The sequence below is a fragment of the Miniopterus natalensis genome, chromosome 1 (assembly GCF_054644295.1).
Source record: "Miniopterus natalensis isolate mMinNat1 chromosome 1, mMinNat1.hap1, whole genome shotgun sequence".
NCBI lineage: Eukaryota > Metazoa > Chordata > Mammalia > Chiroptera > Miniopteridae > Miniopterus > Miniopterus natalensis.
This window is the reverse complement of record NC_142081.1, coordinates 26,572,363-26,596,347: the sequence shown is the minus strand read 5'-3', so window position 1 is coordinate 26,596,347 and position 23,985 is coordinate 26,572,363. Positions and strand designations below refer to the sequence as shown.

The 23,985-nt window shown below is 34.3% G+C and overlaps 1 protein-coding gene across 2 annotated transcripts in view; it reads left to right on the top strand.

The window, feature by feature from the left end:
- The window catches only part of GPHN (gephyrin), a 351,760-nt gene that overhangs the window by 40,139 nt on the left and 287,636 nt on the right, over positions 1–23,985 (top strand). For both annotated transcript variants that reach the window (XM_087819798.1, XM_016223798.2), the window contains exon 2: positions 15,465–15,543. In XM_087819798.1, the coding sequence (XP_087675924.1) occupies positions 15,465–15,543 (79 nt within the window). The remainder of the gene's footprint in view (positions 1–15,464; positions 15,544–23,985) is intronic.

Below are 23,985 nucleotides of genomic sequence, written 5' to 3'. Positions count from 1 at the left end.
TTTGGGAAAGTGTCTAGTGTTTCTCATTAAGATTCTGGTTATTTAGGCATGCACACACATGTATGTATGTTGTTTAGATTAAAATATCTCTTAATTTCTATTTTAAACTTAAAAAAACATGAATGGTGTTGAATTTTGTCACTTGAGTTTTCAGCAGTTATATAGATGAATATATAATTTTTCCTCTTGGCTCTCTTGATACGATTATTTTTATTAATGGATTTTGATTATTGAAATACCCTTGAATTTCTGGAATATACCCTAGTTTTTCATAATTTTTTTAAGTGTTTGGATTCTTTTGAATACTGTCATAAAATTTTTACATTGTTATTTATAAGTATGATTTATCTGTAGTTTTCTTTGTGCAGTTTTTGTCAGGTTTTGGGGTTAATGTCATACCTATTTTATAAAAATAATTTGGAAATACTCTTTCTTTTCCTATCTGGTTCTTATTTTTTATTGAGTAAATACTATGTGCTAAATAATAATAAAGCAGTAATGCTAATTAATAGTTACTGAGTTCTTACTATGTATTTGGCCTATGCTAAACACAGTTCATTTTCATTACTTACAGTAGTATTGTACTATAAAGATGCTGCATATACTGAATTAGTAGATACTGAACCATTGCTCCTAGAGGAATTGCAGAGGTAGGTTCCTGAGAGCCTTTGGTCACAACATTTTGGTCAAGTGAATGAAGCTTATTTGACACACATCACAACCTTCTTGCACTTTGGATCACTAAACAGCACTTCGTTGCTACGGTAGGGGGCCATTCTAAACAGCAAAATCAACAAAAAGCACAAAAATACAACAACATGGCACTAAGTAGACTGTGAAAATGATACTTGTTTATAGTATGAGTGCTGACATAGGTAGAGCATCATCTTATTCAACTTTAGCTGAGATCATAAGAATTAGGGAACTCAAGTTTTTCTTCATTCTACACATGTTTGCAAATAATTGCAAAGGTTCTGCAAATATTGGTGTTGGGGTTACAAATAACTTTTAGTGAATAGATGAATTCACAAATACTGAATATGAATAATGAGGAGTAAGTGTACTTCTTCGTGTTTAATATATATTTGTCCATCCATCCATCCCTCCATCCCAGCAATCCCGTAAGATAGGTACTGTTATTGTAGATGATACACTCTGTAACAAAGAGGTTAAATGGCTTGCTCAGTGTTAGACAATAAGTGAGTGATGGAGTTAGGATATTACTAAAGCTGTATGACTGATAGCAAGACATGGAGTCTGCCTTTAGTGTCCCTTTCTGTCTAAAAGGGTTAATAAAGTGTTTTGCTAAAATAACTAAATTCAAGGTAATTTTTGTTAAGTAGCATAAGAAAATACCACCAAGATATAATAGATATTCAGAGGAAAGATTATTTCAGAGATCATGGAAGGTCTTTATGTAGGTGGTGTTATCTAAACTAAGCCTTGAAAAATCAGTAAAATTTTATTAAGTGTGCTTGTGAGGATGGAAGAGATCAACCAATGCAAAATGTGCTCTCTTTTTTCCTCCCTCTCCCCTCCCCTCCCCTCCCCTCCCCTCCCCTCCCCTCCCCTCCCCTCCCCTCCCCTCCCCTCCCCTCCCCTCCCCTCCCCTCCCCTCCCCTCCCCTCCCCTCCCCTCCCCTCCCCTCCCCTCCCCATTTTCTGTTCTTTCTTTTTCCTTCCTTTTCTTTTTTCTCTTTTTAAACATAATTGCTGGTTCTAGCCTTGTTGGAATAGGGAAGTGGTAGTAGAGGGTCAACCTCTTTCGTTTGCAGGATTCGTATCATCATCCTCTGACCATTTTTCATTTACTATCTCAATTTTTTTCCTACTCTTGCACTATCAAAAAATAAGGCAGTAGCACCCTTAATTGGAAGAGGAACATGGCAGTGTTTTAATGTAAATGCATGAATTTATTATTATAGAATAAGGAGAAACACTAGCTGAAATCAGATAGCATTTCTGTAGTAGGACTGAAAAGAGTGAGTGTTTTGTTGACAGAGTAAGAAAAATTCAAGTAATTATTAAAAATTGCTGAAGTACAAAGATTTCCCCCCCTCATATGATACTTTTGTAATACTCTGATCATCTTTTTCAGCTACATCTCATTGAACCATACCTAATTACATCACAAAAACCAGAAAATTAAGAGAATTTTTAAGGCTCTATTTTATTATATTTTACTATTTATTTACTTTTTTATTTTTAAGCCAAATATTTTCATTTTAATGGGCAAAATTTTGATTACCTTCTTAGAGCTGGGCTCTTATAATTATGAGTTTATAATAGGTGATATATGTGTAATATAAATCAATTAAGGAAAGACTTGTGGCTTTTCATCTTCTATATTCCTAAAGCCTAGCAAACAAAGTTCCTATTACATAGACAGCCCACAGGAAATGTTATTGACTAACTAACTGAATACTCCAAAACCCTTTGTGGTTAAAATAATTATGTGACTCATATACTAAGAAACGTGAATGCTGGTTTTATTTGTTCACATTAAAGGATTCAATTTTACCTTTACTTAGATCTTCATAAAATCTTAAGTTAGTAAAGGAACTTCAGAAGTTATTTATTCCAATTCCATTTTAATGCTTATAGTAATAAACATTTATTTCTGATAATATTATGTAATTTAGGGAGTAAGTAAAATTCAAGGTCACATAGAAACCAAGATAAAGAAAATAGAACATTTTAATATGACTTGGAAGCTTCTCAGACTCATATTTTAGGGACGAGAAGTGGAAGACAAAGTTTAAGGATCACAAAGTCTTTAATCAAAGGCCAATAAAATTGAACATTTTGAAATAAGAGTTATAGCTTACTTAGCATTTTTCCTTGGTCAAGTTTTTTGTCCCCTAAGAAACTGTGTTTTGTTTCTTTTTTAACTCATCTTTATTGTTGAAAATATTAGAGCTGTCCCGTCTTTTTCCTCATTGACCCCTTCCACCCCACACCTACTCCCAGCCCAGGGACTTCACCACATTATAGTCTGTGTCCATGGGTTATGGATATATGCATATAAATTCTTTGGTTAATCTCTCCCCACCCACCTACCCCCACTTTGTCTCTGAGATTCGTCAGTCTGTTCCATGCTTCTTTGTCACAGAAACACTTTTGTTCATTGGTTTATTATGTTCTTTAGATTCCACATATAAATGAGATCATATGATACTTGTCTTTCTCTGCCTGGCTTATTTCGCTTAGCATAATATTCTACAGGTCCATTCATATTGTCCCAAAGGGTAAGAGATCCTTTTTCTTTACAGCTGCATAGTATTCCATGGTGTGAATGTCCCACAGCTTTTTTATCCACTCATCTACTGATGGGCACTTGGGCTGTTCCTAGATCTTAGCTATTGTAAATTGTGCTTCTATGAACATGGGGGTGCATATATTCTTTCTGTTTAGTGTTTCAGGATTCTTAGGATATATTCCTAGAAGTGGGGCCACTGGGTCAAATGGCAGTTCCATTTCTAATTTTTTGAGGAACTGACATACTGTTTTTCATAGTGGCTGCACCAGTCTGCATTCCCACCAACAGTGTATCAGGGTTACCCTTTCTCCACATCCTCGCCAGCACTTATCATTTGATTTGTTGATGGTAGCCATTCTGACAGGTGTGAAAAGAATATTCCACTGTTTTTTATATATAGTCAAATAACTGTACATACATTGTCCCCTGTGATAAAATATGTCTCTGTGCTACCCTCTGAGCTCTGAATGTGTTAGTTGTCAAAGCCTTAGGGTATGAGCCTTTGGTTTCAGTATTAGCCTGTATGTCACACTTAGCACTCAAATTGGATTACCTTATATAAAATTCACAATATTACATGAACTATAGGTAGTACAGTTAGCCCTTTATATCTATGGGTTCCATATCCACGAATTCAACCAACCACAATTCAAAAAAGCATTTAAAAAACAAAAGTTACATTGTTGCTGACATTTACTGAGTAGTTAGGTCTATCATGGTTACATCTGTACTGAATATATACAAACTTCTTTTCTTATCATTATTCCCTAAATAATACAGTATAAAACTATTCACATAGCATTTACATTGTATTAGGTATTATAAGTAATCTAGAGATGACTTAAACCACATGGAAGGATATACGTAGGTTATATGCAAGTACTGCTCCATTTTATGTAAGAAACTTGACTATCCGTGGATTTTGGTATTGGGATCGTGGAACCGATCCCCAGCAGATACCAAGGGGCAACTGTATTTTATTCTATTTTATAGATAATGACCTCTGATTCTTAGAGATTTTGTCAGAGTTCATATGAAGTATAAGTGGTAGAACCACTATTAGAAAGTAGGAACTCTGGCTCTAGTACCTGCATTTGTAAACATACGTAACAGGAATCTATGTCAATACTCTTCTCTTCCTTCTTCTCTCATTTAAGTTTATTTTTTGAAGTTTATCTCCTCTTATGGATTATCCCCATTAGTGTAAAAGTTGAAAATTTGCTGTATATAATATATATGTATATATTTGCATGTAAACGTGTGTGTATTTAGGTGTGAATATACACCCACAAGCACAACTTAATACTAAAAATATTAAAATAGTTACTTAGTAGACATTAGGTTATAAAATAATATCCATTAAATAAAATCTTATCTCTGGATATAATTGGAGTATAATTAAAACATAAATTTCATTATTTCTCTTTTAAAAAATATTTTAGGAAACATTTTACTATTTTCTGCAGAAAATTATTCTATCATGTTACTGTACTCAGAAGTGCTTATGTCTAATTTAAAATTATTCTTTAGTTTTAAGCCAATATGTTTGTTGTTATTAAGGTGCACAATAGCCTGTCCTTTAAATAACCAGAGCAGTTTTAATAATTGCAAATTTAACCTTGAATAGAAATTTTTCAGAGAAAAAAACTAATATATAGTTCAGGGATATGAAGGGTTTTTACTAGGAGTTTAGTTTTGTGTTTCTTTTTCCTTCTTCTTAGAAGTTATATGAAGGCAGAAGTGATATCTTTGACCAAGGTTTATTCCCTTGAATATAAAGCATTTTTTTCATGGCCAAAGCCCTTAACACCAATAGAAATCTTTTTTGTTTTAACAACATTACTGTAAAGGCAACAAAACATAGGAATATACTCATTGCTATTTGGAGTACTTTGTGGCAAATGTGGAATCCTTGCTTATGCATTTATAGTAGTTCCATAACAAGGTTATTTTTAAGGCAATGTGTAAAACCTAAATTCCAACATTAATTGGATTGACACTTCTAGGTATAAGTTAATGCTTCCAGTGTAAATCTTGAGAAAATTGGCACTAAACTTTAAAATACTTTTTCAGTAGGTTAAGTGTTCTTAGTATTATATTGTGCTAAACAGAAGAATATCAGTGCTTAAACATCTTCAAAGCTATATAACTTGATTTTTGCTCTTTTGAAAATTTTAGCCATCAATTACCAACTCAAATGCCTGCGTCTTTGGCTCCCTAATCTCCCTATCATTGCCCTGTTAGAGCATTGTTATCTCTTAACAGGGACATTGTGGTACCTCCATACTATTCTTCACATTACTGTCACATTAGCTCATCTTGCCATTCCCAAACTTGAATGTGCAGAATGATTCCCTATTGCCCAATGTGTTTTCTTTGACCTAACGTTTGAAGCTTTTCTTCATTTTCCTTCTACATTTTTAGGTTTATCTCCCATTATTCTTTTTTCTTGACATGATACTTAAGCCAGACTGTTCCCTACTTAGCCCAACACCAATAATACTCTTATGATTTTTTAAATACTGTTTTCTTTTAATAAAGTGACCTTTCCTTGCCTTTGCATTTCCAAAATATACCAAATGCGCCCAGTTCTAATGACTTTTCCATGAAGACCTTCAAACTAAGTTACCCTTTTAACTTTTTGTCTTTTATAAAGCTCTTTTTCTCTCCTGTAGTTCTTCTACATACTTGCCACTCTTACTATTTTTTTTTAACTTTTCATTTTGGAAAACTTAAGGAATATACAAAGTAAACAATATGATATACCCTCATGTATCCACCACCTATATACTGCAGTTATTACGACATTCTTGTTTCATTTATATCTCTCCCAACTTTCCACCTTCCACTCAATTATTGTTAATTCTTTGAGATGAAATTTACATATATTAAAATTCACGTGTTAGGTGTACAGTATTGACAAGTAAGTGCACACATGAAACCCCTTCCTCTTTCATAATATAGAATATTTCCATCTCCCCAGAAAGTTTCTCGTACCCCTTTCCAGTTGGTCCTCGCACCATGAGACAAGCACTATTTAATTTTTTTCACCTTATATTATACCTTTCTTGTTTTCTGTGTAAATGGAATTATACTCTTTATATAAGGCTTCTTTCTCTTAGCATAATGTTTCTGATATTTATCCCTTGTTATTGCTTGTCATTCCATTTTATTGTTGAATACCGTTCCTTTGTATGACTATGCCACGGTTTATTTATTCATTCATTTAACACACATTTGGGATATTACCAGAGTTTGGCTATTGTGAGTACAGCTGCTGTGTATGGATATTTGCATATGTCTTTTGTGGATACAGTTGATTCTCATTATTTGCGGTGGTTGTGTTCTATAAAGTCACTGCGAACATTGAATTAGTTAATACTGAACCATTCTAGGGGAAACAGGATTAGGTTCCTATGAACGTCTGGTCACAATATTTTTTGTCAACTGATCAATACATAAGCTAGTATGTATATTTTTGTTTAAAGACACCTTATTTAATATGTATTGTTGATTCATTAACGTTGAATTCATGTCCAACAACACTATAACTCATGACTGAATAAAGCTTATCTAACACTCGTATTTTCTCCTGAAGGCACATCATAGCCTTCTTGCACTTAGAAATACTAGATAGCACTTCAGCACTATGCTAGGGGCCATTCTAAACAGTGATACCACCAACAAAAAGCATAACACGAGAAACTTGTCATTAAAGAGACTGCAGAAGGGACGCTCATTTATAGTATGAGGGTTAAACAAGGTAGAGTGTTCAACTTCAGCTGAGAATGTGCATGTCTGGGAACTCAAATTTTTCTCCATTCTGTGCATATCTACAAATTATTGTGAAAGCCCTCTGAATATTGATCATCGGGTTACAAGTGAATTTTAGCAAGCAGATGAATTCACAAAAATGGATTTTTAAGTAATGAAGATCTATTGTATATGTTTTCATTGGTCTTGGGTAAATATTAATAAGTAGCATTACTGGGCCAAATGGTATCTTTAATTTCATATGATATTGCCAAACCTTTTTTCAAAGTTGTTTTATCATTTTTAATTCCCACCAGCAATGCCTAAGAGTTCTAGTTGCTTCAAATACTTACAAATGTTTGGTTTCTTCAATCCTTAATTTTAACCATTACAGTGCTCATTTTATTTTTATTTGCTATAGTTATTAATTCCTGTTTTATCTTTCCTTCCTTTCCAAACTGGAAACATTTTTATGACAGCATGTAATTCACCTTTGTATTTGCTAAACTAATATTTTTAAGAGGTACTGTTTTAGCTTAGTGAAGTGCACAAGCTTTGGAGCCAGATTTCCTAGATTCAGAGCTTATAGCTCGTCCACTTTCAAGTTTTGAGACCTTGGACAATAAAAATAACATAGTAGCAAATTAAATTTTCAAAATTAATTAATTGGGCCTCCCAACAAAAAATTAGGCTTGTCCCTGGCTGGGTGACTCAGTTGATTGGAGCATCGTCCAGTACACCAGAAGGTTGCAGGTTTGATTCCCAGTCAGGGCACATACTAGGTGTCAGATTTGATCCCCAGTTGGGGCATGTATGGGAAACAACCGATCAATGTTTCTCTCTCTTTCTCTTTCTCTCTCAATCTCTCCTGTCTGCCTCTTCTTTCCTCTTTCTCCCTTCCTCCCCCCTCCCCCCAAAATCAATAAAAACTTATCCTCAAGTGACAATTAAAAAAGAAAGGTATGAAAATAAAGCTTCTTTGAGGTTAAGTAACTTGTTCCAGATCAAGAGAGTAGAGTGTAGTAGAACATGATTTCAAACCTTGGCTCATCTAACTCCTATGCTCTTAACCACTATGCAACACAGTACTGCCACCTGAATCTGCTTTAAAACCCACTATATATCATTACATTTCTTTTTACTATTCTCAAGCAAATGAAAATGAATAAAGGTGCATCTTTAAATACTGAGCTTTCCAATCCATGAGTTTGATGTATCTCTCCATTTATGTAGGTATTTTAATTTTTCTGAATAAAAGTGCATAATTTTCAATGTGGAAAGTTTGCATATCTTTCATTTAGACATATTACTGTTATGTGATATCTTTGAATGCATTTGTAAGTAGTATCATTCTTAAAGTCATTTCTGATTGCTTGTTGCAGTTTATTTTTTATATTGACTTTATATCTGTCAACCTTGCTAAATGTACTTATTAATTCTAATAGCTTATCCGTATATCATTTACAATTTTTTGCCTTATTGTACTGTCTAGAACCACCAGTTCATTTTTTAATAGAAGTGATAATAGTAGATATTTGTATCTTATTCCCAATTTGAAAGGGAAAGTTTTTAACATTTCATCATTACAGGTAATGCTTAGGCTGATAAAGGGGGGCAGGCACTGCCTTTTTACTGCCAGGTTAGGATAGAAATTAAGTTCTTCATTTGGCCTCCTTGATACTCAAGGTAGGTACTGCTGAGTGGACATGGTAGTTCTTGTTTCCCACTGAGTCTTCACTGATCTCTCATTGTGTAGAATTTGAAGAATAACCTGTATGGGGATGGAGGAGATACTTTGAAGTTTCCTCAGTAACTTGGTTTTGATATAGGCTTTGGACAGAGATATAAAGGAATAGTGACAAAAGACAGACAATAACAACTGTAGATGTGAGAAAACGGAACCTTCTACATTGCTGGTGGAAAGTAAAATATTGCAACTGCTTTGGAAAACAGTTTGGCAATTTGTCAAAAAGTTAAACATGGAATTATCATATAATCCAGCAATTCATTTCTGGGTGTATGCCCCAAATAGTTGAAAACAGGAACTCAAACAAATGTGCAGGCATGCTCATTTAGCACTATTTATAATAGCCAGAAGATAGAATTAGCCCAATGGCCATCAAAGAATGAATGGATAAACAAAGGTAACACATACATACAATGGAATATTATTCAGCCATAAAGAGAACTGATATGATGATACATGCTGAAGATGAGTGAATCTTGAAAACATTATGCTAAGTGAAAAACTCCGGACACGAAAATTCACATTGTGTGCTTCTATTTGCATGAAATACCCAGAATAGTTATTCATAGAGATGGAAAGCCGATTGGTAGTTGCCAGGCGCTGGGGGAGGGAGGGATGAGGACTCCATGCTTAATGGGCACCAGGTTTTCTCTTGGGAGGATGAAAATGTTTTGGAAATAGGTAGAGGCAGTGGTTGCACAACATTGTGAATATACTAAATGTCACTGAATTGTGCACTTTAAAATGGTTAATTTTGTGTTATGTGAATTTCACCTAAATAACAAAAACTATATAGATTAGAGATTTATATTTAAAAATGACACCAAGAATTACGGAGCCAATCTTATTTTTCTTATATTAGGTACTAAGCTATCTGATATATTTCCAGCATAGAATAAAACAAATCAAGTACTGAAATTTTGGGTTCTATTTTTAAGTTACAGCATGGTGACATTTTTCACTAAACATTTAACTTTTACCCTGTGATCCTAGAGAGGGACATTTTTGGAACTATATGTAATGTCCTTAAGAACTAGCTCTTAACTTTTTGATACTCAAATACTTGTCTTTTGAAACACTTTTATCAGTATCCTTATCCTTTTCTCTTATTGTAAACTATTGTCTGTTTGTCCAGTCAGACTTTGAATGAATTAATTGGAATTGTCTATAGTATAGAGTTACATTTCATTTTAATTATCATTTGTTTTCACAGGGCCATTCCTTACTTTGGAATTTTATTTCACTGGATATTTAGAAGCTAGAGAATGAATGAGTTTTGAGATTAAATCTGTTTTTACTCTTGATTTCAGAGAGAAGAAGGGAGAAGGAGAAAGATAAAAACATCAATGATGAGAGAGAGTCATTAGTCGGCTGCCTCCTGCACACCCCCACCTGGGGATCAAGCCGGCAACCTGGGCATGTGCCTTGACCAGGAATCAAACTGTGACCCTCAACCAGCGCCACACTGGCCGGGTTGTTTTTACTTTTTTTTAATAGCAGTTTTCAAAATGGTGCGTTATTTTTATGTTTTTAAACATGGGGCAATACAATCAATTTTATAAATACTGAATTCCTCCCATGCTATATTTTAAACATGAATTTTGAAGATAGACATTTTCTTAGGCAAATCCTTCCTCATCAAAGCAAGATAGAATATGAATGTCATCCTAGAAGTAAGAAAAAGATAGGTCTTTTGTAAGATAGTTTCTAATAACCATATGGAATAATCCAAATAATAGGACTTAGAAAATACATTATAAAGATTTTATCAAATATTATATTTATTATATATAATACTATATTATACTTGCTACAAGTGAGAAAGCGAATGTGAAGTGCTTAGCACGTAATGAATGTCAACTATTACCTTGATAATGGACCAGAAAGATTAATATACAGAAAAAGGTACTTACAATAAGCTCAGGATCCATTTTACAAATATTTCTAAGTTTATACTGAGTTTGAATACTGATTCCTGCTGACCATAGGCAAATTTTGATCTTCATCTATAAAATAATGGAGAGTAGAACTAATACTGTTCTAAGGTGTGTATGTATGTGTGTGTGTGTGTGTGTGTGTGTTTCAGCTTCTGTAAAATTTAGTAAAATTTCTTGTAATTTTTGAAGCAGTGTAACATATAAAATAGAGTGCTGCCAGGTTGAGCATCCACCCATGAACCAGGAGGTCATGATTCAATTCCTGGTCATGGCACGTGCTCGGGTTTTGGGCTCAATCCCCAGTAGGGGGTGTGCAGGAGGCAGCCAATCAATGACTCTCTCATATTGATGTTTCTCTCTCTCTCTCTCCCTTCCTCTCTCTGAAATCGATAAAATATATTAAAAAAAAATAGAGTGCTTTAGCTGAAAAGGAAAAAGGATGCCATTGATTTGAAATACTGCCATAGAACCCATGAGATATAAAGTACAGTTAACTAACCACTTAACTGGAAGATCCCTAATGTTTCATTCAACTTTTAAAAACTTTAACTTTGAATAATACTTTGAGTGGCATTTATTATGTCATAATTTTAATTGTCTAACTTATTGGTTTTAAAGTTATGGAAAGTTTTTAATAAATTCTGCATGTGAATCCAGAATATATGAGAAGTTGATGAGAACTATGGACAGTATGGCATAGTGGTTAAGAGTACAGGCTCTGGAATTACAGGGTCTGAATTTTCCCAGTACTGCTGTTTATTAGATGTATAATTTCTAGCAGGATGCTTAATCTCTCCTTGCTTCGGTTTCCTATCTGTAAAAGGGGATACAAATAGTAGGTATATCAATGGATAATTGTGAAGATTAAGTGAGATATTGAATAAAAAATGCTTAGCACATCTTGATTATAGATCCAAAACATGAACATTTACAGGAAAAAATGCATATGGTTGAATAAAAATTCTGCTAAAAAGTGCATTGTACAAACATTTATCATTAATTTTTTTCGTTACCGTCCAAGTTAACATAATATTAGGACAATATTATTACATTAATATAAACCAGATTAATAAGCAAGTTTATAATTTTCATGTTAGTGCCATAAAGTTTGTGACTACATATTTCTATTGTAGTTTCTTCTGCTTTATCTGACTTTTGTAATGACATGTTGAAGAATTTTTATTAATCAGTGTAACAGAGAGCACAGTAATTCCTTTAGTTGGCAATATGCTGGGAAAGCAACAACAAAACATGACCAAAACTGATTGATTTTGTGTGATTTACACGTGAAAAAGTATGTTCACTCCCTAATTAAAATGTACCATATCTTTCTTATAATTCAGAAACAATATTTCTTGCATTGGTGAAAAGAATCTTAGCTAAAGAAATTATTTTATTAGGCAGATAAAGTTTCAGAATTTTTGTTAGGAAACTATTTCTTAAGATTTCTTGCTCTGTTTTTAACTTAAAACTTGGATGGGACATGAATTTTAGAAGAGTGACCTTTTTAGCAAAACTCATTTCACAGATAGCTGACTAGCGAGCCTTTGAAGGAGCAAAGGTTTATTCCATTTTAATTAAGCTTCCCAAACTTTCAGGCTCTTGAAGTTTGTAACTAAGCACTCATATTTGCCAAATTGGGCAAGAAACTTTATGAGAACAAATTTTATAATGTAATGTATTATACTTTCAGTGAGTTAATGTATTATATCAATTTTAGTTCAGCTCAGCTGGAAGCCAACTTTTCTTGAAGTGTGCCAACATCTAATTTATTTATTTTTTGGCCCTACTCAGAAAATGGTATAGTAAAGAACAGTTGTGTTAAAATTATGAAAAGCAGAAAATTTGTCTTAAATCAACAGGTTGAGTTCAGTGTCTATTAAATATGGAATAAAAATTATATATTAATCAAAATCACTTTACTCATTGCAAAAAAAAGTGGGGATTTTTTTTGGAATTATTAAGAATCCAAACTTTTTGCAACTTCAAATATATAAATATTTATACATATTTATGTTCAAATGTGTCTTTATTGATTTCAGAGAGAGGAAGGGAGAGAGAGATAGAAACATCAATGATAGAGTCATTGATCAGCTGTCTCCTGCAGGATCCCTGGGATCAAGCTGACAACCAGGGCATGTGCCCTGACCAGGAATCAAACCGTAATCTCCTGGATCATAGGTAGATGCTCAACTGCTATGCTGTGCCTGCTAGACCAACTTCAAGTATTTTTAATGCATCATTGTTTGTGTGTATTAATCATTTATATCACAGGAAAATCCAGATTTGGGGGACTTAAAGCTAATAATTTTGAAGGACTCTCTGTAATAAAAGGTAATATAAAAATCCAAATAAAAATTAAGATAATTTAAAGAAACAAGGCAAATGTTATATTGTTCATGCTTTTTATGTAGATTTTAAAGGGTGTCCTAAAAAATGTATACACTTGGAATGATTATAAAGTCAGTGTTTTTTAATATACAGCTAATTTTCAAGGCTAAGTGAGCTATCAGCTGTTACAGTGTGTATACATTTTTTGGGGATACCCTGTAACTGTTAACTTGAAATAGAAAATAATCACTTAATATTTATGCTAACAAATATAAAAATATTATATAAAGTTTTATTTTGCCTTTAATTTTAGAATCAATATTTTATCAAGATACAGACTTTTAGATTCTCATATTCTCTTCCTTCCCCCAGCATTTAAATGTCATTCTGTTGTCTCCTGGATTCCATAGTTTATGTTGAATACTTAGCTGTAAGTTTTTCTTTTCCTTTGTTGGTGATGTGTTCTTTTTCTACTGGCTGTATTTAAGATTTTCTTGTTGTATTTGACTTTCAGCCATTTGACTACTGGATGTGGTTTTCTGTAACTTTTTTCCATTGTTGGCTTGGCTATCCTTCCTGAGTCAGTGAATAATTTATTATATCAGTTTGGTATATTCTTAGCTGTTTGGGTTTTTTTTTTTCCTGAAAATATTGCTTCATCCTCATTTTCTCTTTCCTCTTCTCAAATGAAGTTACATTGAGCTCTTTGATTCCCACATGTCTCTTATGTTTTGTTCTTCTCAGGTTTTTTTTCTCTCTCTTTGCTTTCGTTGGATATTTTCTGCTGATCTCTTCAAGTTCACAAACCTGTGTTTTGCTATGTTGAGTCAGCTATAAAACTCACCCACTGATTTCTCAATTTCACATATTGTATTTTTCAGTTCTAAAATGACTAGTTGATGCTTTTTCATAAATTTAAATTATCCATTGAAATTTTCTTCTTTTCTTCTACTGCAAAACATTTTTCTATACCTTCTTTAACTTTTGTTAAATAGTCTTCTTAAAGTCTTTGGTCTTCTAAATCTTTACCATCTGTGGATCAGTTTATAGATATCATTTTCCTGTTGGTTATTGGTAACATTTTGTGGCCCTTCCCATGCTCCATAACTATTATTGTATTTCAAATACTGTTTATGATAGGATAATAGATTGATATAAATGTTATTTTCTGTACTAATTAGAAAAAAATAATGAAGTGCTAATCACCTCAACTCAACCATGAATTGAGCTGGGTGATTTGAGTGACAGCTTTAGATATACCTAATCTACCTCTGGTTTTAAATGTCTTAAGAGCAAGACCTGTTGTGTTTCAGGTATTTCTTTTTGGTGTGACTTTATACTTAATTAGCTGTGAAATTGTGGGAGATTTTGCTCTACCATTTGGGCTTTGCCACCTCTTTTTCATCTCCTCCCTCAAGATGGGGTGCTTTTTGGTTGAGGGTAAATATCTAGAGGGGAGACCTGTTGAAATTATATACTAAAAGTTGTAGGTGCTACTTGTTGTGGTATGACTTTGACTACTAATCACTATAACACTACAGAAAACATTTTTTTCCCCTCTACCTCACTCTCGCCTTCTTGCCCAATCCACTCGTGCAGTCCCATTCCTCAGCAGATCTCCCAGGAGAAAACTGTGTTTGAGGGCTTCTTAAGATTCCAGTCTATCATGCAGCATATAAACCATAAAGAGCTATGCTGGTTTCTCTTTTCCTTGAGAGTGTCACTCTTTCTGATTCTTAGCTTGTGTCCAAATGGCAAATCTTCCAGAAATGAAAGCAATCAGGAGGCTCAGCTTACTTAAGAATAGATACCATTTTCCTCTTGGTTTATTCATTTTACTTCCATTGCTCTCCTATATATTTAAAAATATGATTTGAGGGTATAATTTATATTTTTTTCTAGTTGTAGAAGCAGTGACTTGCCAATGTGTGCTGGTAAATTAGTTTTGTAAAAAATAACAATATTTTGCCGAGCCAGTGTGGTTCAGCAGTTGAGCATCAATCAAGGTTCGATTCCAGGTCAGGGCACATGCCCAGGTTGCAGGCTCAGTCCCCAGCAGGGAGGAAGCAGGAGGCAGCTGATCAATGACTCTCATCATTGATGTTTCTCTCTCTCTCCCTCTCCCTTCCTCTATCTGAAATCAATAAAGACATTAAAAAAAAAGAAAAATTTCTTTAAAAAACTTTTTTTGACCCACATGTTTACTCTTTTTTGTGTTGTACTTATATAAAGTCTGTATGCTTATATTATTGGTTTGTTGTTGAATGTTAATATTTGTTGCTAAATGCATGAGGCCCAGAAACTGGTCAATATTGCTTTTTAGAAAAACTGTATCCTGAGAGCCAGTTTTAATTTCAAAATTCCTTTTGGTCAGCAGTAATTTAAATGAAATGTAAACAAAACTTAATTTTCTTTTTCTTTCCCTTTTTCCTGTTTAGTGAGTGATAGTTGCTTCAGGAATCTTGCAGAAGATCGCAGTGGGATAAATCTCAAAGATCTCGTACAAGATCCTTCTTTGTGAGTATTTGGCTTTTACTATTAATTATAATTTAAAAGTTTATGGTTTGTGTGACTTTTTCAAAACAGTTGTAACTGAGAACTGACTTAAGGTTGAGCTAATTTTTCTTTTCTAATAATTTCTCTTACATATAGTGAAGCACATGGAACAGTTTAAACAGAGGTGAAGTTATGGAACAGTTACTTTTTAGAAATATAAGAGATTTCAGAAGAAGGGATAGTGTTATGATTAATTATTGCCTTTCAAGGAGTAGGGCTAATGGCTGATGATATCTTGCCAATATGGCAGTAGATACTAACCAGGGAAGATGATTAGTAGTTTGTTTGCTTGGAAAAATGAGATTGAATTTATTTACATCAATTTTATGCTTTTTTTGAATAATTTATGATAATTATTTGTAAGCATAATTACAAACATAAAATAATCTGTAATAACAAGATATAATAATTTGTAATAACAATATATTTGAATATATTTCTAATGTTTTACATAAGAAAACTGTATACAGCACATGATTTTTGAAGAATTTTAAAGGTTTCAATTTTTAATCTTGTTTGTCAGTCAATCCCATTCTTTATCAGCATGTAATATAATGTCACTTTCTATTTCTTGAATTATAGTTTTTGCAGTTGTATATTACTGGAAATTATTCATACTATCTTCTACGTGAACATGCCCTCCCAGAAAGATCACCTTTTACTGAAAAAAAAAGTCAAGACTAGTTAAGCCCTGGGCAGTAGAGAAAATAAAATTGAATGTTGGCAGGTGCTTTCTTTAATGATGTATAATTCACTAAAATATATTTTAACAGGAAATCAGTCTTGTAATTCATTGGGAATGTTGTGAGGAATGAAAAACAAAAATGTGTTTAACCTGAAGGTAATTGACTCCTTAATGATTTTTCATTCATTTAAAAAAATACAGTCACAAGACACAGATTTTTGAAAATGATTGGATATTGAAGTTTTTCATGTAATGAGTTCATAAATGACTTTCCAAAACCAACTCTCTCAATTATTTTTCTTGATCTCTCTTTTTTCTTCATCAAAAGAATTGCCAATATTCTTTCTCCATGATTTTTATTCCAATGAAGATGGACAGTTGTCCTTTTAGTCCTATAAATATTTAATTAAGAATATAATTAATCTGTGTGAATGTAAATATTCCTAGTGAGTGAATATTGAATAACATTTATTTGAATGAATAAATTAAATAATTCCATATTGTATTATTTGTAAGGTGTATTTTTGGTACAGTAGGATTATATATCTGTTTAATGCAATATTTGTGAAAAATAATGTGCTCATGTGGACTTTAATAATGTAAAAGCAATGGAGAATTATACTTCAATAGTGAATTATAATAATGAGTCATAGTGTTTTGAGAGAATTTGGTACTTCTTACCAGAATGTAGAATAATATTTGTCATGTAGCCTGTAACTAAATTCTAAATTTAATCTTAGTATTCAAAGAAAAAGTTTTCTCAGATCACTACTGCATTAGATGGACAAAATAATTTTGAATTTTCTGTTTTAAAGTAGGCAGATATTATCTTAATTCAGCATCATTCTCTTACCTTGGCATTAGTCTAGAATGTAAACATTTAGTGAAAAAGAATATTTTTTTTTGCCCTTGTCACTTGGATTTGGAAAGAACTTTTTCTTTATTAAAAGTTATGAATATTTACTATTAATGATTCTAATCTGTATTTTAGAGGTATATTTTTCACTTTGTAAAAGTCTTTAGGGAAAGACCTACCCAGTGTGGCAAAAACAATGTACTTTTTTCAGTTATTATGATGAGAAGCATTTTATTCTGAGTTACTATTGTATAGCAGTATTTACTTAGTAAGGATTTTTTTTTAAAGCCAGGTACCTCTTTTCTGTCGCAGACTCATGACATAAGTTGTTATTATTGATTCACTATTTGGTTCTATACGGAGTTGAATTGTTAATAATATTGAGTTGGAAATATGTTAGAAATTACTTTTTTACAAAAATCCCCTCCTTAAAAAAAAAAATCACTGGCATTTGATGAGTACTCCAGACTAATGTAAGGGTTGTTAAAATTGCACATTTATGTTATTTTAATAAGTGTCCAAAATAAAAATATATTATTAGAGTATTGAATGAATGCTTTATGTGTTAATATGCCTGTCAGATTTGTATTATGGCTCACCTTTTTGAGCTGCAGATGCTAAAAGGAGTTGATATGTAAAGAAAAATTGGGTATTTCAATCACTAATGTTCTTAGAAAGAAAAACAGAATAAAGAGAGAAGGAAAAAAATAGGATGAGGAGAACCCATACTATCTGGTCAGTATTGACAGAGCAATATGTAGAATGTCTTAATCAGATAAATGAACAGGTACTGAATTTTTTTGAGCAGAGTGCAGAAATAAAGCTGAATTGTGTGTGTATGTGTGTGTGTGAATAAATGGAAATTTGTGAGGTTTATGGCCTCAGAGCAGAATGAACAGGCAGAACCAAAAGTGACTAATTCATACCCTAAATCTGGTGAGGCCACTGGAATAATGTGATAGGCCTTCTGTGATTTATCTAAACTATGTATAGTACATACCCCCAAATTTTGCTTTTGTTGTAGTAAAGTAATTATTGGGCTTGAATGAACTGAGTGAGCCATATTGTGTGAACATGATGAAGTAGGGATTCCATGGAATAAGAGAAAGTTGTGAATTTCTAAGCAAGATTTTCTAGTCTTGGAGAGTTCTGGTCAAGATGGTGGCATGGGCAAATGAGGTACTCGTAACCTCCCACAACCACATCAGAATTACAACTAACTACAAAACAAGCATCATCCAGAACTGTACAAAATCTAGTAAACAGAAGTCTTATAACTAAGGATATAAAGAAGCCACATCGAGACTGGTAGGAGGGGCAGAGATGTGGAAATGGCTGGCCCCATAGACCCACCTCTGGCAGTTAAAAAATTTAGAGGGGTATCTAGGCTATGGAGGTTCCCTCCTGAGGAGCCAGAGGTTCTAGTCCCACACCAAAACCCCCAGCCCAGGGTTCCAGTGCTGGGAAGAGAAGTCTCCATAACTTATGGTTGTAAAAACCAGCTAGGATGGTGACTGAGTAAGATGGAAGGCTTCTGGAGCCCCAGGCATTCTTCTTCTTTTTTTCTTTTTTAAATATCTATTGATTTCAGAGAGAAGAAGGAAGAGGGGGAGAGAGACAGACAGACAGAAACATCAATGATGAGAGTCATTGATCGGCTGCCTCCACCATGCCCCCTATTATGGATCGAGTCCACAACCCAGGCATGTGCCCTGACAGGGAATTGAACCGCTATCTCATGGATCATAGGTCAGTGCTCAACTGCTGAGCCACGCCAGCCGGGCCCAAGCATTCTTAAAGGGACCAAGCACAGACTTACTTGGATTCACTCGATCTGAGCTTCAGCACTGGGGTAGCAGCTCAAAAGGCACCAGGGAGCCCTAGCTGATTTTGCTCAGTGGTTAGAGCATCAGCCCATGGACTGAAGGGTCTTGGGTTTGATTCTGGTCAAGGCCATGTACCTTGGTTGCAGGCTCAATCTCTGGCCCTGGTCAGGGCGCATGCAGGAGGCAACCAATCAGTGTATCTCTCTCACATCAATGTTTCTTTCTCTCTCTCTCTCTCCCCCCCCACTTCCACTCTCTCTGAAAAGCAATGGGAAAAAAAATATCCTTGGGTGAGGATTTTAAAAAAATACAAAAAACCCCACCAAGGACATATGGGGAGGAACTGAAATGTCTGGCTTCAGGCCGAGGGCTGGAGGGGCAGCTTTCTGCCAAACAAAAGTGCTGTCAGAGACTAGTTTCTTTGCTAAGCCTTCCTCGCCAGAGTGGGCAGTCAGGCGCCATATCTGAGTCTCCATCAACCTGGCTAACACTGTTTGCCTGCCCTGGTGATTCCCTGAGACCCATCCCACCTAACTTGCAGGCCCACCCAAGCCTTTTCCAGTGGTTTTTCCATATAAACAGCCTCTCTTGGCTCATGCTTCCAACTTAACTAAAATTTCTTAAGCACCATCTGACCTCTGCATACCCCTGGCCTCTTAATAAGTGGACCTAGGCCTGGCATTAGCACAATCGGCCTCAGTTCACAGATTGGCCTCCCTTAGACACCTCCAAGCCCAGCACAAGTAGCAGCCATCTGCAGATCTCTCTGTAGCTCATGCCTGGTGTTCCCTGACAGGACACAGGTGGTAGCTGACCTTGGTCTGCACTTATCAGGAGGCCCCAGAGCCAGTGCACCCAATGGGCAGCTTTAGACCATGCCAGATTACAATCCAACCACCTCCACGAGTGACATACCCAAGGGGTGGACTCAGAGGGCACCAAAGCCCCACTAAAGCGAGTCTGCTCTGTAGGGTTGACTCCTGCATAGCAGATTCTCCACAGTGGTCATGGCCAGCCCTCTCAGCCATATGGCTAGGGGTCAGTCCATCCCAGTGATGTGCCAGCTGAAATCAAGGCTGAACTACAACAGGAGGGTGCACATAGCCCACACAGGAGGCACACCAGGAGCACCCAGATCATGTGACTGGGGGGCTATAACACTGAGCCCTACAGGACACCTGCATAAGGCCACTCTACCAATCTGGGAGATGTAGCAGCTCTACCTAATACATAGAAACAGACACCAGGAAGCAGTCAAAATGAGAGGAAGAAACAGGTCCTAAATGAAAAAATAGGAGAAATCTCCAGAAAAAGAAGTTAATGAAATGGAGGCAAGCAAACTACCAGATACAGAATTCAAAACAATGGTTGTAAGGATGCTCAAGGAACTCACTATAGTATAAGAAAGGACACAGAAACCGTAAGAAAAAAAGAGTCAGAAATGAAGAATACACTAATTGAAATGAAGAATACATTACAGGGGATCAACAGTAGAGTGGGTGAAGCAGAGGATCACATCAGCAATTTGGAAGATAAGGAAGCAGAAAATACCCAATCAGAATAGTAAAAAGTAAAAATAATCCAGAAAAATGAGGATAGTATAAGGAGCCTCTGGGACAACTTCAAGTCTATCAACATTTGCATCATGGAGGTTCCTGAAGAAGAGAGAGAGCAAGGAATTGAAAACCTAGGTGAGGGCTCTGGCCAGGTAACTCAGTTGGTTAGAGTGTCGTCCCAATACACCAAGGTTGTGAGTTCAATCTCTGGTCGGGGCAAATACGAGAAGCAACCAATGAATGCATAAATAAGTGGAACAAGAAATTGATCTCTCTCTTCCCCCCCCCCCCCCAGTCAATCAATCAATAAAAACATTTAAAAAAATAAAATCTATATGAAAAAAATGACAGAAAACTTTTCTAACCTGGTGAATGAAATAGACAAGTTAAGGAAGCACTGAGAGTCCCAAAGAGGCCCACACCAAGACACATCATAATTAAAATGCAAAATGTTAAAGAAAAACTGAGACTCTTAAAAGCAGCAAGATAAAAGCAATTAGTTACCTTCAAGGGAGTTCCCATAAGGCTGTCAGCTGATTTCTCAACAGAACCTTTGCAGGCTAGAAGGGATTGGCATGAAATATTCAAAATGATGCAAAGCAAGGACCTACAATCAAGATTACTTTACCAGCAAAGTTACTGTTTAGAATTGAAGACCGATAAAGAGCTCCCCAGACAAGAAGGAGGTAAAGGAGTTCATCACCAACAAACCAGTATTACAAGAAATGTTAAAGGGTCTTCTTTAAGAAAAAGAAGAAAAAAAAGTTGCCATCTTTTGTTTATCCATTCATCATCAGTGGACACTGGGTTGCTTCTACCTTTTGGCTGTTGTAGGTGTGCTAATATCTCTTTAAGAGACCCTGCTTTTACATCTTTAGTTATATACCCAGACACAGAATTGCTGTGTCATATAGTAATTCTTTTATTTTTTTTGAAGAACTGCCATACTGTTTTCCCTATCTGTTGTACCATATTATATTCCCACCAACAATGCACAAGGGTTCTAATTTCTCCACTTCACCAATCCTTGTTCTCTTCTGTTTGTTTGTTTGTTTGGGTTTTCTGGGGGTTTTTGATAGTAGCCATCCTAACAAGTGTGAGATGACATGTTCTTGGTATTTTTAATTCAACTTCACCTCTTCACATCATGTCTTTTTATTTTTTACATCTTGTCTTTAGTAATGATTTTGATGCAACTCATCTACAGGGTAAAGAAAAATAAAAGGTATTGTTTATGTTTTATTATTACAATACTTTGGTATATTGTGACATAAATTGTATAAAACTATGGTACTTATTTAGTAAAACAGAAATTCTTGTCACTATCATTATGAAGATTGTAAAGTACAAATAGGCCATAGTAGTTTTGTAACAATAGCATTTTAATCCATTTATCTTCCTTATTTTGTATTGTATTGCTTTGTATTACTATTGCTCTTATATCTCATCTAAAGGATTGTTTTTGGGTAAAAATAATTCTTTTTTAATTAGAAGATGCCAGATTCAAAATGCAGCATACTAATTAAAAAACAACAACAATCTGCTAGTTTAAATGTACTTTGATATTATGGATCATTAGTGCTTGATAACGCTGTTTTGTCTTTAAGAAGAAACATAAAATTGGACAAAATAGTTGTATCTGTTTGTAAATTTCTTAGACATCAAAATTTTATTTACCTTTATGTGCTTTACAAATTTCCATTTTTGGTGGAAACTATTCTTTTCATAGTTCTGAAACACAGCCTTATCCGCTTTTAGTATACTTGTCTTCACACTACAATCTGATTGAATGATATTTTGGTTCCTTGGATCATGGCATTAAATATGAAGGAAGGCAGGATTGTCGTCTGGAAAGCAATCATATCTAAATATAGCCTGTACTTATCTGCTGGTGTTAAGACAGGTTGCTATGGTGAACTGAATTTCTTAAAAATGCCAGTCAGCAGAGGATAAACATTGGTTTTTGAAGTGGTTATTTTCCATCGAGCTGTACATTCTCATATTGCATTTCCAGGTAGATGAATTTAGTTAATTTTTAATTATCCATTTATTAAATGTCAATTTAGAATATCTTTGAGACCTTTAATATTTATTGAACAAAATAAAAGAGTTTTTTATATTGTTATCTTTTGTTACTCTGTAAATAAATTTTATTTGATTGGGAAATGCATTTTTCTAATGGCAGCATTTTAAACATTACTTATCATTCATTTTACTCTGCTGCTAAGTGTTTGCTAAATCTAAGACAGCCACCAAAGTTGCCTTGTTTATAATAATATCTCTAAGTTTTTATCATTTTTAATCAGGTTCCTTTTTAGCTATGTGCTTATTGTTCTATAAAGTATATATTAGGACAATACAATTTAATCTGGTCTGGCGCTGTGGTATTGTTCTATGTTCTATGTCAGAACTGCAAATCCAAAGACTTTAAATTTTACTTTGCTTTTGGAAGACTTTCCTCATTTCCATCCTTCCATACATTCCTGAGGAAATATGTGTAATTCTTTTGAGGGTTTATTCGTTTTAGAACTTATTTAATTGAAAAGTACTAGTATGTACTCATCTGAAGTTCTTCAGCAATTAGGTTTAACAGACATTGTTTTTATAATTAAGGAACATGTTTGAAGATGGACAGTATCTGAATTTTTCACTTGAGCCGTATAGATGGCCAATCCAGTATTAGAATTTTTTAATGAAATAAATAATATATTATTTTAATTAATTGATTCTTGCATTTTCAGGGTACAGAAACCTAAGTCAAACTAGCTTAAACAGCAAAATAGAACTTAATTGGCTTATGTAACTAAGGAGTACCTGTCATGCAATCAAGAAAAAGCTTTAGAAGCCAGGGGTATGGGAACCTCAAAGAATAGGATTAGGGAGTTTGTGCAACTATCATTATCTTTTCCGGTCTTTTTTGGCTTTAGTTTCTCTTACTGCATTCAGGCTGTCTCCATGAAACCAGAATAATGGCTGCTAACTTCTAATTTCTTTCCTTCTAGCTCCATGGTCTCTCTTCAGTTCTGGCTCTAAAATGTAAAATCCCTTGAAAGAGTTCGAATTTTGTTAATCTGGTCATGTGCTCATGTCTCACCCAATCACTGTGGCCAAGGGTATAGGCTATACTAATTGACTAGTTATAAGACAAATGCCTATGGCCAGAATGGTGAGATGCCCCAAATGAGGGAGGAGGTGAGGTAGTCCCAGAAAAAAGAGTGGTAAAACCAAGAGATGTGCATTGTACTGATTCTCAGTTGTTAATGTAAGAAAGAAAAGTGTTATTACTATAACATATAACATTTTGCTCCCTGGACATAGTATCTCAATTAGAGAGGTATTGGTAGTAATATCTGTAATAATTTTAAAGGACTACATAGCTTAATTAATTGATAATAGTTTCCCTACTTGCTGGTATTATTTATTGACTATATAATACATATACATAAATGTGAAACAACTTAGATGAATTCATTACTTTAA